The sequence below is a fragment of the Lepus europaeus genome, chromosome 8, assembly GCF_033115175.1.
Source record: "Lepus europaeus isolate LE1 chromosome 8, mLepTim1.pri, whole genome shotgun sequence".
NCBI lineage: Eukaryota > Metazoa > Chordata > Mammalia > Lagomorpha > Leporidae > Lepus > Lepus europaeus.
This window is the reverse complement of record NC_084834.1, coordinates 76557839-76576694: the sequence shown is the minus strand read 5'-3', so window position 1 is coordinate 76576694 and position 18856 is coordinate 76557839. Positions and strand designations below refer to the sequence as shown.

Genomic DNA, 18856 nt, shown 5'->3' with positions numbered 1-18856 from the left:
CCTTGAAGTTTACTTTCATACATTTTTTTAATAGAAATGATCATGTGTTTACCTAACACGGGAGCTGACTCATGGTAGGTACTCAATAAATCCAATTTCAATTTCAAGCTACAGCTTCTTTCTGAACATTTTTCTTGATTCTTTATATGTTAAATCACACTAGTATTATCTAGATGCACATCCTTTTTAAGAAATATAATTTCAGGGGCCGGCGCTGTGGCATAGTTGGTCTTGGGGAATGCCTGCAACACTGGCATCCCATATGGGTGCTGGTTCAGGTACCTGCTGTCCCTCTTCTTATCCAGCTCTCTGCTATGGCCTGAGAAGGCAGTGGAGGATGGCCCAAGTCCTTGGGTCCCTGCACCCGCGTAGGGTACCTGGAAGAAGCTCCTGGCTCTTGGCATTGGATCAGCACAGCTCCAGCTGTTGCGGCCATTTGGGGAGTGAACCAGCGGATGGAAGCCCTCTGTCTGTCTGTCTGTCTGTATCTCTCTCTCTCTCTGCCTTTCTGTTACTCTGTCTTTCAAATAAATAAATAAATAAATAAATCTTTTAAAAATATGATTTTTGACTTCTTCCTATTATTATATCTTTAAAAGTCTTCAGCTACCAGAGCAGCAACTATCAACTCCGCTGTATGTTAGAATGTACTAGAAAATGTTAAAAAAAAAATATATATATATATATATATACCAGTGCCTGTGCCCAACCTCTGACCTACTGAGTCTGTATCCCTGTGATTAATCACAAAATTTTAATCAAATAGTAGCTGAAAATATAAGGGGAAAAAAAGGAATGTTAAAAATGCTGAAGACAAAACCAAAATAACAGCGTGAAAATTACACAGGACTGCAAAAGGGATTTAAAAACACTTACCTTTGTTATTGTATACATCTAAGTAATTTGGTGCTGAAAAAATTGTGATTAGAGAAGGGAAGCCTGTTGTTTGGCTTTTCCTGTACATGCGATACCTAAAAACAGCAAATACAAGGTAAAACAAGGCTAATCAGCAAATATGATGGCAACATGTTACAGATTTAGAAATAGAAAATTAAATGTATTAAATTCTACAACACAAATATGCTCTCTGTGAAGTCCAACAATTTTAGGGGTATGAAAATACACAATTATATACATAATTTCCAAATAGTTATCTTCTATTAGCAAGCCTCAGGGGAGGGTGGAATTTAGTGTTAAACCACAGTTAATTTCCAAGTGTTCAACAGAGAAGACAATGCTAATTACTGCACACAGAGACCCCATTTTCACTGTATTTTTCAGAAGGTTGATTATACTTTTAACATAAAAAGACCAAACAATGTGAAGACTTACCACTAACAGCTAGGCCAATTATTTTATAAATCTACAATGTTCTAAAAATTTTATACATAAGCATCTTGCCGAAAATAAGTGATTCTCTTTTCAAACAATGTTTAATTTGATCTATTTACTAATTGACACAGTTTCTATTTTAGAATTTTATTTATTACCAGTTTCTGCTGGTGTGTATATTTCAAAAATTACTGTCTCTGCAGGGCACTATTTAATCAATCAGAAATGAAACAGAACATTTACAAAAAATTTGGAAATAAATCAATAATTCAGTTAATTTTCTTTTGCTAAGACAACCAATTTATAACACTTTAATTACCAAATAATCAAAAGAACAGGAGACTCTGGCTATTTTCCATCAGCATGAAAATGTATGTCATGATTTCTCTATAATAGATTCAGGAATGCCAGTTTAGAAATACCATTATAAAATGTGTTTTTTTGGCCAGTGCCGCGGCTCACTAGACCAATCCTCCGCCTGTGGTGCCGGCACTCCGGGTTCTAGTCCCGGTTGGGGCACTGTATTCTGTCCTGGTTGTTCCTCTTCTAGTCCAGCTCTCTGCTGTGGCCCAGGAGTGCAGTGGAGGATGGCCCAAGTGCTTGATCCCTGACCCGCATGGGAGAACAGGAAGAGGCCCCTGGCTCCTGGCTTCGGATCGGTGCAGCGCGCCAGCTGTAGTGGCCATTTGGGGGATGAACCAATGGAAGGAAGACCTTTCTCCTCTCTGTCTCTCTCTCACTAACTCTGCCTGTCAAACAAAAAAATAATGGCCGGTCCCGCGGCTCACTTGGCTAATCCTCTGCCTGTGGCGCTGGCACACTGGGATCTAGTCCCGGTCGGGGCGCCAGATTCTGTCCCGGTTGCCCCTCTTCCAGGCCAACTCTCTGCTGTGGCCCGGGAAGGCAGTGGAGGATGGCCCAAGTGCTTGGGCCCTGCACCCCATGGGAGACCAGGAGAAGCACTTGGCTCCTGCCTTTGGATCAGCGCGGTGCGCCAGCCGCAGCGTGCCGGCTGCGGCAGCCATCGGAGGGTGAACCAATGGCAAAAAGGAAGACCTTTCTCTCTGTCTCTCTCTCTCACTGTCCACTCTGCCTGTCAAAAAAATAATAATAATAAAATGTGTTTTTATCAATTCTTCAGTGTTATCTGTCAGTTACTTCTGGGAGACCAGCCATGTCTAAAAGAGCTGAGTTCTAATAGCAGCCCTTCTAAAAGCAGCAGTACCTTCAAATAGATAAACAGCCACCTTATAATTTATATTTTTAAAAATTCTCTTAAAAACCTGGAAGTATTTATTACATATCTTCAAGTAAGCAAATAATTTCAGGTTTGTAGTGAAATTAAGATAAATCTGGGCCCAGCTGCTGTTTGGTGCAATGGTTAAGACACAGGTTTGAAAAACCTGCATCCCCTATCAGAGTTTGAATTACAGTTCTGCTCCTGCATTCTGCTGTGTGCACACTCTAGGATGCAGCAGATAATGACACAAGATCTTGAGTCCCTGACAACCTGGAGGGAGAGCTGCACTGAGTTGTGGGCTCTTAGGTTTGGCCTGGCTCAGTTAAGGCAATTGTTGGCTTTTAAGCAGAAAATTAGTGGATGGAAGATAGTCAGTCTGTTTATATACTACTACTACTAATAACAACAACAACAACAACAACAAAGACAAATCTGCCCAAAAAGGGCAGTCAGCCTACTGAAACTCAGTCAAAATAGCCTGATGACGCTATAGCTCTGAAAAAATAGGAAAATTATTTGAAGACTCAACAGGTTGGGTAAATCAACAAGTTTATGCAAATATCAAGCAACACAACAAGTACAAATAGTATCAGAGTAGTTCATATCTGTTGCCTGATTGCTTAAAAAGAACTTGTTCTTAAAGGAACTTAGTATCTGCTTGCATTGTGAAACATCACAGATAAGTATCTCCTTTGGAATGCAGGTATATATTGGTGTACTCCTGATTTCAATACATAGGATACACTAAGGAATGCTCCTACTTCTCAGAAATCCAAGAAAATGAAATGGATGAGTTTAATCATTTAAAAGCAAACAACGTCTTTCAGTTGAGTCTACTGGAAAGGAGTATCAGAACTCAAATCCTTAACTTAATTATGCTGATTTCTCTGTGGTGCTTGTATAACGAATATCTGACATTTCTTAGTCTTCTAAATCTGTAACATTAGTCTGTGTCTTAAAAATTTACTAGACAATAAAAAATTGATTTTATGTAATCATTTGGAATTTAAAATAGGATTTTTCTCTCTTTGTTTAAATGTTTAAATAAAATGGGTTTTATTTCCCCTTCCAAATCTTACAGTCATCAGGGGTAGCATTCCTTAAAACCTGAGAACAACATGCAATATCTGCCAGACATTTGTGTGTAATCACACTGTCAACCATGACTGCAAAGCAGCTGGTAATTTATTCGCTTGTGTGGGATGTAAATGCAGAAGGAAGAGGGAGTAGCCTCACAGAGCTTCAATTAAGTTGAAAATGGACACATTCAAGCTAATGATGAACTACCTTGAAAGAGGACTTTTCAACATCTACAGTCGCTCATTTCCAAGGATTCTGCCATACCTGTGTCTTCATAAGCCGATTTGCAGATCAGATTCCCTACAGGAGTGGGTCTGGCAATAGGGAATCTGCAGAGCCTGAGCAAGGGAAGGATTTCTGACAAACCAGCAATGCACGGTTTTCATAAATTCTCAAAACTGCTCACCCTGCATCTTGGGCTTCGTGGGCTCGGAGTATGGATAACAAGTTATTGTGCTGCAAGAATTCACATACAGCCGGGTAACTGCCAGAGACAAAAAGAAAAGGGAAGCATCCATTATGAAATCATCAGGAACAGTGCATTCGTCTCTCACATGCAGACTTATGTGATCTGATCAAGTTTAATCAAACATACATCACTCATGAAATGAGCCTCTTGAGGCCAAGGTCAGGTTTTTCTCCGTGGCAAAGAAAGCACCTACAGCTGTAGTTTCCATACAATCACAAAGGGATGAAAGTGTGAAAGAAAGATGTTTCCTAGTAGTCCTGGGTCAACCTGTTGTGGAATGTAGGTGGCTAGGGAGAGGAGCTGAAATCCGACAGCCTCAGCTGAACTGCTGCTGGACAGCTCCCTGCCAACCCACATGGGGCAGTGATTGACATCTCCCAGCAATCAGTGGTTTAGGCTGTGGCCAGGCTTCCTAGGGACAGCTGGGGTTGGCCTACATGATGGCTTGGCCCAGCCTGCATGGCACGTTCCTTTCTGTGTGCCATCCAAGCTCCTTCTCCTTCCTTCCACAATGTTGCAAACTTGGAACCACTGCTAACCAGAAATATACAACATGCCTGCAGAATGTAGCCACCCTCTCCACCATGACATTTATATCATTATAATAAAATTACCATGGGAGACACGCCCACTCCCATCATGCACTTCACCATGACATTCTTGTATTCCCTAAAAGGTGCTGTGCTCAAGCCCCACCTCTCACTCTGCTTTTTTTTCCCCCAATATTCAATTGGGTTCCAACCTGGACATCATCCCCTAAGTCTCTGCAGAGTATAAAGGGAAGGCCTGCCCTTGTTGAGGGGTTTTTCATTGTTGGATAGTTTTCCTTGTTGAGGGGTTTTTCATACTTTTGTTTTTCTCTGGATAAACCTTGCTTTCCTATACATTGCATTCTTTCAGGAGGAGAAGGGAAACCTGCAAATAAGCCTAACCAGAAACCCCATAGTGCACAAAAACCCAGTAAATAAAGCCTCTGACAGAGCAACATCAGTGATCTTACAAATTATAGGCGGCCGAGAGTCTCTGGAGAGGGGATGTAGGATGGGGAGCTGTCCAACACTGGTCTTCTACAGGCTTCCAGTCTACTTAAAGAGATGGGGAGTGTATGACCATTGTGTGTCACTGCGTGTCAGGAAAAGGAACCTTTACTGCAGACATATATTTGCCACATATGTAACTATAAAATGCCCAGCTTGGGCTGGCAGAGAGTAATTTTATGAATGTTCCTTCTCCATCTGCTTGAGTCCTTTACTTACATTTCTTAGGCCTTTGTGATGCCTCTTTATGAAAGACCATTTATTGCTTATTACCACTGTCAAGCAGAAGGTATCTTTCTAGGTCTGTCAGATATTTGCCTTTTGGTAAATGGTTTGGTTGCTCTTTTTTCCCCTATTGAACTAACTTATTCTAGTCTTATGAAAGTATAACTTAAAATTATTGTCTTCATACTTTTAATATACCTTTATATGTGTTTCAGCTAAATTTTCCCCCATGGAAATATACACCCGGTTTTTACTGGAAATCTGAAAAATAATACTAAGTAGAAATTTGCTGTATTATCAACAGTGAGTGAGGATTACTTGCACTGTTTACACAGAAAGAACTCAATGTGGAGAAAAACTTTATATTAAGAACATATATAACCAAATACTCAAGTTTTCAAAGAATTACTAACATTTTCTTAAATAAATTTAATAAACACTTAGTATTACCTAAATTCCCATTATTTGTGAACTACTTCTTGTCTAGGATATTTTAGAGTCTTTAATAACATTTGGGAAAAAATAATACTTTTATGCTTTTTATTGGAAATAATAGTAAGCCACAAACTGTTCAAGCTGAAAAGCATTATAATCATCTAGACATACACACACTACAGTGGTTTGTGTGTAAGCAGAGTTCTGAGCACCTTACATCTCAGAGGGAACTAGAAGATCACTTATTTTCCAGCATTGACCACAGAAACAATGATGACTGGTTCCACTGGTTAGAAAACAGTTTAGCTACAGTGAGAGGTGGCATTGGGAGTAAATGGCATGGTATTTGTCCTGAAGTTATTTATAATCTAGGTAGGAATGCAGAATAAATATTTAAAATATTTTTAAACTATTGAATAATACAATACCCTAAAGATAAAACAATACAAGTTTTATAGAGATACTATGAGGGAATAAAGAAAGCATCGCGATTTGAGAAGTCTTTTAGAAAAATACCTGTCCTGTGTTGGATGGAAAAGCAAATAATATGTGTGTAGATGGAAAGGATCAGTAGATAGAAAGGGATTGGAATTCAACATGGGGGTGGGGCAGAAGATACAAAAAATGGTAGAAAAACTGGCTTGGCAGTACAGCAAATAGCTATATCAGATTCACTAAGTTTATTCTTTTATGCTTTTTTCTACAGCATATAAACTATGTTTTACATCTTGAATTAAATCTCCTAGATTTAAGATTCTTTAACTACGATTTAGCCAGAACATGTTATCAAAGTGCTTTTCTATGCTTCTGTGTCTTGACAGATGTTCTCCTCATGCCTTTTTTCTACTTTTTGAAAGGCCTACCCTACTGCCACTGTTAAATTACATTCTGTGATGCCTTTCATTCAAGCCCACCTTATCCCAAGGGTACAAAATTGCTAAAATACACTTAGGTCCTAGAATCTAGGTATCTAATATGTCACTCATCATGTTGAAGTGTCCATTGTTTATATATCTGCTCTCCAGCAGTAAGCAATGCCTTCAGAGAGGATCACTTTAATCATCTTCCTATCCTAAATGCTCAGTAGCTATCTCTGAGGTTCCTGGAGCTTGAACTCAAGTGGAAGTAGTCTTAACAGGTGCAGTCAAGTAGATAAGAGTTGTAGAGTTTCTTTTCCTCATAGGTGCATCAACAAGCCAGAGGCAGGCAGCCAGCAATCCCAAGGCAAGCAGCTTCTGTCTCCTTGGTAGCACAGCAGTAGGGAGGACCCTGTGCAACCCTTCAACATCTTCTCTGCTTCTTGGGGCCTGGCAATGAGTACTTCATTCTGAAATCCCTGGGGTTTCCTGGATGCTGTCAGGCACATTTCTACCCTCTAAATCCCGCCAGGACTTGCTGACTTTCTTTTATGCCTATTTCAGATAATTTGGTTTGACCCATTAGGACTCTAATTCTTCCTGCCAGAACTTCTCCAGAGACTGTGTCTTCACTTGCACCTAGCTGTTGGCTGGTGCAATTTCCACTTAAGGTCAATTTCCACTTAAGGTCAGTGTTTTACAGAAGTAAAACATCTATACAGAAACAGGCACAAATCAGATTACAACTGGATGACTTCACTCAAAGTGAATGCTCATGGAACTAACACTCACGTCAAGACATAGAACACACACCTGAACTCCAGAAACTCCTTACACCTCCTTTACTTCTAGCATCTCACAGAAGGTAACCAGCACCTTGGTTTTAACCTCAGAGATATTCTGTTAAACAGACACTGTTTCCATTTCTTAGCTGTTATGGTTACTGCTGCTTTCAGCAATCTTGCATGTCTCTTTTTGTGCATGTTTGTATACTATCCCATTGCATAGGAAAATAAGAGTAGAGCAGCTTCCTAATGTTCAGCTTTCGTAGTAACAGAGCAGCTGAATGTGATATGGGGTAGAGGAGAGGTTGGATCATTCAGATGGCCATCTTTGCAGAATTCCAAGGAGTTTTACATCATGTCATATTTTCAAAAATGTCATTTTCCTTGCTGGCAAGGACCTCCCCTAATCACACTGCTTGTGATGTTCTGGTCTTTTAAAACTCAGTTCTGAAAACATGCTGCCAGAGTGGTCCCTTTAGCCCCAGTCCATCCCCAGTTTGGGTTAGGGCCCCCACTTCCTGTGTGTGCAGAAATATGTGTGTGTGTGTGTGTAAGAGCCTGTACATGTCTCACAGTACTATCCACCTTGCATTTTTTTGTGTGTTTCTATTTATTACTCTATGCTACCTGAAGGCAGGGACTCCAGGTTCCTACAAAACCTAGAATAGGACATACACAATCAGCCCTCAACTAATGTTTGTTAAATAGTTCAATGAGTGGATTCTCCAAAACGATGCCCACGAATGGACAGTATGAACTGAGGAGGAGAGGGATGAAGGATACAAACAAACTGGGAACAGGGAACTCAGTGTGATTTCAATAGATTAAAAATGAAGCTTTTGAAAAGAGGGTGGAAGTGAGGGAAGGCAAGGTGGTTTAGATGCTGGTAATTTTAAAAAGAGTCAATAGGATGCGATGACTGAGTGGTGGTAACTGCAATGCAAGAAGAAGCAAAGATACTTGCTAATTTGCTTGACTGGGAGACTGAAGTGTTAACAAAACCAGAAAAACTGGGATGGAAGTAAATAGTCAACCTTTTCCGGGAAGGCAGACTTTAGATTAAGATGCAAATGGAAGCCTAGATAAAAAGTGGGAGCATTTCAGCTCAGGAAAAGTGAGGAGAAGGGGCTGCATATAGATTCAGTGATCAAACCAGAGTTTCTAGTTTCTGGTGAGGGACCAACAAGTGGACAAGTGAAAGGTTGTGGCAGCAGAAGAAGCAGAGTCTGCCTGATGAACTAGGGGAGAATCAGGTGAAAAAAGGAGGCCCCGGAGAACTTCAGGATGGCAGGAGCTGCCAAGAATGTCAACTGCTGCAGACAACTTGGCTGGTGACACCTGAAGAGGAGAAAGATACAGACTGGTGATTTAGAGGCCAGCAGTGATTTTAGTAGACTGCAACTTGGAACCTGCAGTTTAAAAAAATAAGTTAATTAAAAATGACTGTCAAGGTGTTCCTCAGATCTTAAGAGAAACTTGGGAATATCTACTTCAAGTGACTCATTATGAAGCTAGGTAAACCCAGAACACAAAGTTTGCATGATTCTTCCAAGGCAGAGATACAAACTGACAGCCTTAGCACTTAATCCAGCTGATGGTGTTCTCTGGTCTACATGAAAATGAAAATGTTACCTCCAATATGTCACGATCTTCACTCATCTTTACAACCCAACAGTTAGCCTCTTTCTAGTATCTCAGTTACCTGCCTGAATGTGACAGGTATTTGAGTGTGCTAACTCTAGTCTCACTTTACAAATATATTGCTGGCATTGGGACAGAAACAGAATCCTTTTGGATTCTTTCCCCTCTGTCACATTTCCTATTTAATATAGCTCATGGAGAGCATTAAAAATTTTTTTTTACTGATGTATTTTTCTGAATAAGTTCATTTTATTTAAAGCATGGATCAGAAAACAGTAGATTGTTGTCTGAGTGGCATATAAACCAGATACAACATGGAAAATAAGACTGGGTGTTGTGGTTCGAAATAACTGCCGATAACTCAAATTGGTAATTGCCACTAAGTTTCTCACCTTTTCTTCTTCCTTGGACAAACAGACTTCTTTGCCATTAGTCGAAATGCATAGTCTGTGAATTTACATATTCAGTTTCACACAAAAAACTATATGTCATGACTAACGATCATTATCTATTGAACCTTAATGAGGAAAGTTTAATCACCATTTTTTTGAGAACGAAAGTGTGAAAACATGCTTAATCCTCTAATAACCCAGTTGAGAGACTTTATTGAAACCAAGAGTTTGGATTTTGTTTGATATTACAAGCATGTTAGTAAAATAAGCCCAGTAGTATGAAACAGGTAATTTAAACACCTTAGGTATGATGAGGGATTTAAGATCAGATTTGGGAAATTGAACACTTGGCTTTTATATACCTCAATAGTAATTAACTTCTCACTAAAAATTCGAACACCTTTAATGAAAGATTATTGCTAAATTAAATAATAACTGAAAAGAAATCTTAGGCTTTTCAGAAATAGTAGATCATGTTTCATCATTTCATACAAAACACATTCATCAGACTTGGTGCCCAATCTTCCAAAATAGAAGTATACTGTACTCTTTCTAATAGATGCATCAAGAACAAACTTCTGTGTTAATATTTAGAATAAAAACCATTCTTTTGGTGCTTTACAGTGTATGAGATTTTCTGTTCTCAACCACATCAAGAGATAGGGAAAAAGGCACCTTCCTTTTTTTTTTTTTTTTTTTTTTGACAGGCAGGGTGGACAGTGAGAGAGAGAGACAGAGGGAAAGGTCTTCCTTTGCCGTTGGTTCACCCTCGAATGGCCGCCGCGCTGCAGCCGGTGCACTGTGCTGATACAAAGGCAGGAGCCAGGTGCTTCTCCTGGTCTCCCATGGGGTGCAGGGCCCAAGCACTTGGGCCATCCTCCACTGCACTCCCGGGCTACAGCAGAGAGCTGGTCTGGAAGAGGGTCAACCGGGACGGAATCCGGCGCCCCGACGGGGACTAGAACCCGGTGTGCCGGCGCCGCAGGCAGAGGATTAACCTATTGAGCTGTGGTGCCAGCAAGGCTCCTTCCTTTTCCCCATAAGGAAAACTTAATAAATGCAATAAAATGTTGTGCTGCTGAACAGACATTTGATCAGTACCATACAACAGGATGCTATCTGATTACTCGACAGACAGGAGAGAGGTGGCTGGATGTGTTTTACTAATTTTTTTCCAGTCTTTACATAGCTTAGCTGCCGGGATTGGAATTGAGCAGTAACTTCAAGAAACATCAAGTTTGGTTTTTAGTAATTTTTTAAGGGGAAAACACTATGCATGCTAAGATTTAAGATTCTCAACTTATTCATAACATCTTTGCCACTGGCAACTTTCACAAAAGCTGTGTGTTTAACGATAAGGAATACAGTGAAACTGAGCACATCAGATATAGCAGACTACAGCTGGGGTGGCAGGTCATGCAAACAGTGTGGACATGCAAAAACCCAACTGTGTCACAGATTCCCGTCTGAAATGCTCTGAAATGTTATGGAATGGGAAAATCTCCAGGGGTCTGCAAGTATAAAAATTAAAGTATTTTCAACTTGGCTGATTTCAAGGTGCTAAGAAGGCACCTATGTACCTAGTAGCTGCTAATTTTAGCTTTTCCTGGAAGCCCAACACTTAAAAATAAACTATAGGGATGATCTGAATATAATTTAATAAGTTCATATAAAGGTTTTTTTCCTAATTTAAGCTATGAAAATTGGTAAATATTTTAAATAAAATTTCACAGTTGAATGAAAAATCAAGGTTGGCATTGGCTTTTTTTTCTTACGGTTCTTGAAATAGAACAAATTTTCTACTAAATCCTACTGCCTTCTTCAGCAGCATCTCTACCCTCACATCACATAACTTCCTATACCTTTTATGGTCTTCAGAGACCATTTCTGTATACATGTATGTATATATATACACTTACATTTCAGGTATTTATTCCTTTACTATTTTATTTATATTTTCATTTCACAAGTGCTCAGAACACTTTTCACCAGACTTTAAAAGGGAACCTGTCATGTTTCCTTGTTTCCCAAAGAAGTGACCCAAACATCATAAATAAATCAAAGACGTGGACTGAGAAATTCAAAGAAAAATGTTCTGGAAGTGCCCCACTCTCACCTGTAGAAGTACGAACACCCTCGGACTGTGTTGTGAGTGAAGTGTTCCTGAGTCTTCTCGTTTCCAAAATCCTCCAGGGGGTCTGACCACAGGATGTCACACATCGGTCCATAAGCAGGTGGTTCTTTGAATCGGTCTAACTAAGAAAAATAGAAGACAGAGAGCAAAATACTTGGAATTCAGAACATAGAAGAAACCAGCACTGTGCAGTGTCCCCCGCAGAGTCCAGGGTGGACCTGACTCTCCCATTCCCTTCTTCCTTCTTCCCTGACCCATCCTTCTATCCTCTCCTCCTTCTCTACTTTTCCTGCCTTTTCTTCTTCCTGCGGAGCTCATTATTATCTGCCTGTATTCCTCCCTTTACTTCCTTCTTGCCTCTTTAAGGCTTATACTCTTAATGCCTCTTTTCCTTTCCTTTAATACTTTTATCTTCTTATTTCATCTATTAAATTGTTTCAGCTATTACCGCCTAAAGTGTCTCTACCTCTGCTTCACCTGTGGAGGAAATACCTTCTATATTTCTCTGTGGAGATCCCTGCCTCTGCCTCCATTGAACCATGATGTAGAGGTCTGAATGAGGGATACCTTATCTTTTTTATATTTAACAATATGATTTGAGAACAAGTGGATTTCACTTGCTATTTGACATTCTGGATATTCATTCATTAGGGGCTATCTACATAATTAATTAAAATTCACATTTACTGCAGTTGATCTTACTAGATATGAGTAATGATAAGCAGTAAAATAACTCCAAATTCTGCAGGTCATTCTTCAACTCATCATTTTAAGTTTTTTATACTTTACCTGAAGCATTCATGTGAAATCTATTTTCTAGCTCTGAGTGTTTAGAAAAGTCATGTCTCAATGTCAAAAACTACATTTAGATGAAGCAAGCAATATAATACTAGAAGTAAAATTTCACCAGTAATTTTGTAACACTGAAACTTAATTTTGATTTTACTGTAATTAATTAAAGGATCTTCAATGAATATTACAGTGCCTCTAGGAAAAAAAGCATAAGATATCTTAAAATATAAAGAACAAATATGCTTTATATTCAACATTCATATGCTTTTAGTTTTTATTGTTAACTGAATCTAAAAATGTACATAGTTATGTTATTATGTGATATTTAGTAGAACAATAATTTTTTCAAATCAGAAGAAACTTTTCTATCTGTTCAAACTATTATTTCTTTGGAAAATCCAGTAGAAGTGGGTGAATATATTAAGCTGGCAAACAACCAGATTCTCTATTTTTCCTGAGACATACAAGATGATGTAAGTAATGATTATGCTACACCACTACGTGTTATGAGTCATGTAGACAATGAAGCAATATTTCACATTTTATAACACCCACTGAAAAGCTTCAGTAAGAACAGACCCTCTCTATTTCTACATTATACTTTCCATAAAATATCCACTAAAAGCCTAAATTTAAAAGATTTAACTAATTTGTTTTTATTTTTTATTTGATAGGCAGAGTTAGACAGTGAGAGAGAGAGAGACAGAGAGAAAGGTCTTCCTTCTGTTGGTTCACCCCTCAAATGGCCACTACGGCCAGCACACTGCACCAATCCAAAGCCAGGAGCCAGGTGCTTCCTCCTGGTCTCCCATGCGGGTGCAGGGCCCAAGCACTTGGGCCATCCTCCACTGCCTTCCTGGGCCATAGCAGAGAGCTGGAGTGGAAGAGGAGCAACCAGGACTAGAACCCGGTGCCCATATGGGATGCTGGCACTGCAGGCGGAGGATTAACCAAGTGAGCCATGGCACTAGCTCTGTAATTTATGTTTTTGAAATGATTTATCCAAAAAATAATGCTTGTCTATAAAATACAGAATTCTTTAATAACTAAAAAATTATTATTGGGAGTACTATAACAGAGGAGAGAAAGGCACTGTGTTTATACATATCCTCAACTCAGGGTCTGGCAAAGCAGCCAAAATACAGAATTTATTATGGAAAAATTATGATACATGTACTAAAAGTTAATACCACCCACAGTAAAAATAAACAAATGCAAAGCTTATCAAATAAAGTAACTGTGGTGGATATTCCTGTTGGCAAATGGCAGAATACAAACCTAAAAATCATTTTATACTTAAGTGTAGAGCTTAATGATACATATGAGAATTGAACATGCTATCTGAACCATGCCAAAAAGTCAATCCTGGGGACAGACAGCAGGTGATATTTAAACTATTTTCTTAGGGACTGGCATTGTGACTCAGTAAGTTAAGCCACCACCTGAAATGCTGGCATCCCATATAGGCACCAATTCAAGTCCCAGCTGTTCCAGTTCTAATCCAGCTCTCTGCTAATGGCTTGGGAAAACAGTGAAGATGGCCAAAGTCTGTAGGATCTGTACCCACATGGGAGACCCAGATGGAGTTCCAGGTTCCTGGCTTTGGCCAGGCCTAGCGCTACCCAATGCAGCCACTTGAAGAGTGAACAAGCAGATGGAAATACTCTCACATGTGTTCTCTCTCACCCCCCCTCCCCTATATCTCCCTTACTTTGTAAGGAGATTTCCCTTTCAAGAAAATAAAATAAATCTTTAAAAATAAATGAATGAAATAAAATATTTTCTTAATTTATCATCAAATATTTATTCAAAAGAGATATTGCAGAAGATTTAATTGGTTGCATTAATGCAGAAAGAAGCCTTGTATACTTGAACTCTATGACTAAATTTCAGGATCAGATCTTTACAGTACTTTATACAGAGGGCAAAGACCAAAATTTGTGTACTAAAAAACACAAATGCGTAAGAGTCCTACAAAAAAGGACAAAAACACACAGAGTAAGAAACAAATATATATTAATGTACTTTTGATTTTTAAAATAAAAATCATGCATTTATTTTCTAAAAAGAAAGTAAACAACATATTATAAGGGTATTCCGAAAAGTTCATAGAAATGGAATTAAATGATAATTTCATTTTGGTACAAAATTTTTTGAAATCCATATATGTGCTATTCTAAAAGTCTGTGGAACATCGGTATTATGAAAAGAAGTATGCATGAGGGGCCGGTGCTGCAGCGCAGCAGGTTAACGCCCTGGCCTGAAGCGCCGGTATCCCATATGGGTGCCAGTTCGAGACCCGGCTGCTCCACTTCCCATCTAGCTCTCTACTGTGGCCTGGGAGAGCAGTAGAGAATGGCCCAAGTCCTTGGGTTTCTGCACCCGTGTGGGAGACCTAGAAGAAGCTCCTGGCTCCTGGCTTCGGATCGGTGGAGTTCCGGCCATTGCGGCCAACTGGGGAATGAACCATAGGATGGAAGACCTCTCTCTCTCTCTTTCTCTCTCTCTCTGCCTCTCCTCTCTCTATAACTCTGACTTTCAAATAAATAAATAAATCTTAAAAAAATTATGAATGGATTTTAAAATTTTATTTATTTGAGCAGCAGAGAAAGCAAGAGAAGAGAGAAGGGAGAGGGAGAGGGAAGAGCAAGAGAGAAAGCAAATGAGAGAGTGAGAGCAAGAGAGAGAAGCCACACACAGAGCTGCCATCTGCTGGTTCACTTCACAAATGCTCCCAAAGGCTGGGGCTTGGCCAGGTCTGGAGCTGAAAATGCAATCTAGGTATGCTACATGGGGCGTAAGAACCCAATTGCTTTGGGCCATCACCACTGCTTCCCACAGTCTGCATTATCAGGAAGCTGGAATCTGTAGCTAGAGTTGGGAATAGAACGTCTGATAAGGGTCAGAGGCATCTTAACTGCTAGGCTAAAGACTTGCTTCCAAAATCTCCATTGTGAATCCACTTTTGAGGCAGATGTTTGGTGCGGTGGTTAAAGCTGCCACATAGGATGTCCGCACTCATATCAGAGTGTCTGAGGTCCTGCTGTGACTACCCTCCATCCCAGCTTCCTGCAAATGCACACCTTGCAAGGCAGCAGGTGATGGCTCAAGTGGTTGTATCTCGTATTTTTATACCTGGGAACTACAACTTCAGAGTTTTACTATTGTAAATACCACTTTTTCTCTAAAAACAAATGAACTTTTAGAAGAATACCAAGTTCCTGGTAGTAGAGATTCATGATAGTGTATAGATATTCAAGATTTAATTATTTCCTTAACATTGTTAAGTTTCTGTGAAGAAAAATATTATAGAAACAAAACTGGTCCATAGCACATAAAATGGTTATTCATTTTGTGGTAATCGTTTATAGAATTTTTTGAAGATGATGGCCCTATCTTTTCTATTAAGTCTGTGCAGTACAGAACTTTATGAAAGTGCTTTTTGAGTGAGTTATTCACTAATCCTCTTTTTAATGATGATACTTGCTAAGTTTCTCATCTTCCATCCAAACCCATAAAACTAGATCAAGACAAAAGAACAACACATAAATGCATGTCCTTGATGCTCAACATTTTATAAATGAAGTAACTCCAATTATTTACACTTATACATATTCTATTTTCCCTAACCACTGTGGTAAGTTGTTATCAGATTACTACTATGATTCATGGATACCTGAACAGATAAACTATTTGATTTTCTTCTCTGCTGAACACAATGGAAAAATACTACTAATAACTCAAGGCAGCTGACAAAATAAACTTACACAAGGTTCAACATACAGATTTTTAGGACGTAGCAGTACTGTGTTCAAAGTCAAATGGAAAAACAATTCATTGACAGTCACTTAGAGAAGTGAGACCAAGGGGTTCTTCCTAAGAATGGGCCTTAATAATCAATAGCCAGAATGTGAATTGTGTCCATGATTATCCCTAAGATTTCCTGTGCTTTTCTAATAAATTCTGTACTCACTGAGATTAGTGCATGATTTGTTTGAAGTCCATCCATTTATAATACATTAGACTTAAATGAATAAATATTAAATAGTATGCAGCTTTATACTAAAACTCAGGAAAATCTTGGGTTTCATATTTCAATTGAATTAATTTAGAATAATGTGACCAACTTACTGCTAAAAGTACTGGCAAAAGTGATAACAAAAGTTATAATCATGTCCATTAAAGCATATTTGGGATATATTAAAGCATATTTTCTACTCTAAAAGTGGAGTAAAGAAGGTCCTATAATATCTAGCTTTCACGGTTTACAATTATAGACAAAAACTTTATTTCAGATTTCAAAGAGCAATATGTAGGTGGTGAACACTAACAATTTCATGAAACTGTTATAAACATTAATGTGAACAAATTACCATATTTTAAAATAATTCCAATGATATTATTTTAAGATAACTTGAGAAAACATGTACAAATACGAATCTCTTTGGGGATTTTCACATCAAGGAAAATATGTGGAGCTTTTTATTACCCTGTTTGCTCAAGTTTTTCTTTACATTGCTGTACTGATCAATTATCAGCATAAACAAGGAAGTAAAATATTATCACTTGTACTACATGAAGCTATCCTATATATCCTACATTTTTCTAATTTTTTTTTTTTAATTCACTTCTACAGCCAATCTAATTCACTCATCTTTTTGCTGGTAAAACAGTAACAGCCAATGACAAGTTAGGTAGAAAAACACTTTTTAAAACATACACTGGGGGCCGGCACTGTAGTGCAGCAGGTTAAAGCCCTGGCCTGGAGCGCCAGTATCCCATATGGGTGTCAGTTCGAGACCCGGCTGCTCCACTTCCGATTCAGCTCTCTACTATGGCCTGGGAAAGCAGTAGAAGGTTGCCCAAGATCTTGGGCCCCTGTACCCACGTGGGAGACCTAGAAGAAGCTCCTGGCTCCTGGTTTTGGATCTGTGCAGCTCAGGCTGTTGCGGCCATCTGGGGAGTGAACCAGCGGATGGAAGACCTCTCTTTCTGTCTCTACCTCTCTCTGTAACTCTTTCAAATAAATAAAATAAATCTTAAAAAACAAACAAAAAACCATAAACTGTTTTTCACCTAGGCACTCAATACAATCAATAGCTTATCATCATTTCCTTTGTTAGACTGTCACTTAAAAGTTTTGAACTGTAATGCATAGATTTTTTTTAAAAAGCATAATATGGACACATATTTAAGGGTCAAGTTATGGTATTTTTCCCAAGGGCAAAGCAACATTTTTTTTTTTTTAACAGACAGAGTGGATAGTGAGAGAGAGAGAGAGAGAGAGAGAGAAAGGTCTTCCTTTTTGCCGTTGGTTCACTCTCCAATGGCCGCTGCGGCAGGCGCATCGCGCTGATCTGAAGGCAGGAGCCAGGTGCTTCTCTTGGTCTCCCATACGGGTGCAGGGCCCAAGGAGTTGGGCCATCCTCCACTGCCTTCCTGGGACATAGCAGAGAGCTGACCTGGAAGAGGGGCAACCGGGATAGAATCCGGCGTCCCAACCGGGACTAGAACCCGGTGTGCCGGCGCCGCAAGGCAGAGGATTAGCCTGTTAAGCCACGGTGCTGGCCTAAAGCAACATTTTTGAGATGATATATTATGGATATACAATGGATTGCTTGGAAAAGCCAACGGAAATAAAAGGCATGATTTTTAGAGACCAAATATTTTATATTTCCAATAACATATCATATGGTACCAAGAATCCTGAGGTGTTAGAAAAGAAAAGTATAAACATATCTTCCTTTCTAGGTAAAAATTTAACACAGAGAAGAGATTTATGGTTACTTCAATCATTTTAATTCAAAAACATAAAGTTAGTGATAAAGGCAGGGTATTATGTCTTCTACTTATTACTGAAGCACACCGAATGATGAGACCTGGAAGATTACAGAACTTACTTTTCTGATATCATCTAAGGTGTTAATCTCTGGAGACAAGCCACCATGTACACACAGAAACTGTTGGTTCATCAGGGCAGCCAGGGGAAGGCAGTCAAAGGCATCCATACAGGCATCATAGACACGTTCTGAATACTTTATTTTACCTTTTAAAACACAATAGAAAGCAAACATTTACTTTATCATTTCACAGCTAAGATCATTTCACTAAAATTTTTTTATGTTTTCTTAACAGGCATTTTATTATTAGCATAAAACTACACATTGCAAAATTCTAAAATATAATCAAAAAAACACTTTAATGATTTGCATATTAGCTTCTATATCCAATGTTGTTTTTGTCATCCACCCATATTTCACATTTTCTCATAACTTTTTGTATAGCAAAGGAGAGAATTTTTTTATGTTTCTGTGTGTTTATCTACAGATACAGCACAAAACTAAAAGACACTGACAATGAGATCAACAGAAAGATGGACAAAAACCTCGTCGGTAGTCCTTAGCGACTTTAGGAACAGATGGTAGGAAATCTCTTGA

At 38.9% G+C, this 18856-nt stretch overlaps 1 protein-coding gene across 1 annotated transcript in view; it reads right to left on the bottom strand.

The window, feature by feature from the left end:
• The window catches only part of PPP3CA (protein phosphatase 3 catalytic subunit alpha), a 325310-nt gene that overhangs the window by 61301 nt on the left and 245153 nt on the right, over positions 1 to 18856 (bottom strand). The window contains exons 5-8 of the mRNA XM_062199820.1: positions 18320 to 18465; positions 11610 to 11749; positions 4059 to 4136; positions 877 to 971 (exon numbers count right to left, since the gene is read on the bottom strand). Coding sequence (XP_062055804.1) covers positions 877 to 971; positions 4059 to 4136; positions 11610 to 11749; positions 18320 to 18465 — 459 coding nt within the window. The remainder of the gene's footprint in view (positions 1 to 876; positions 972 to 4058; positions 4137 to 11609; positions 11750 to 18319; positions 18466 to 18856) is intronic.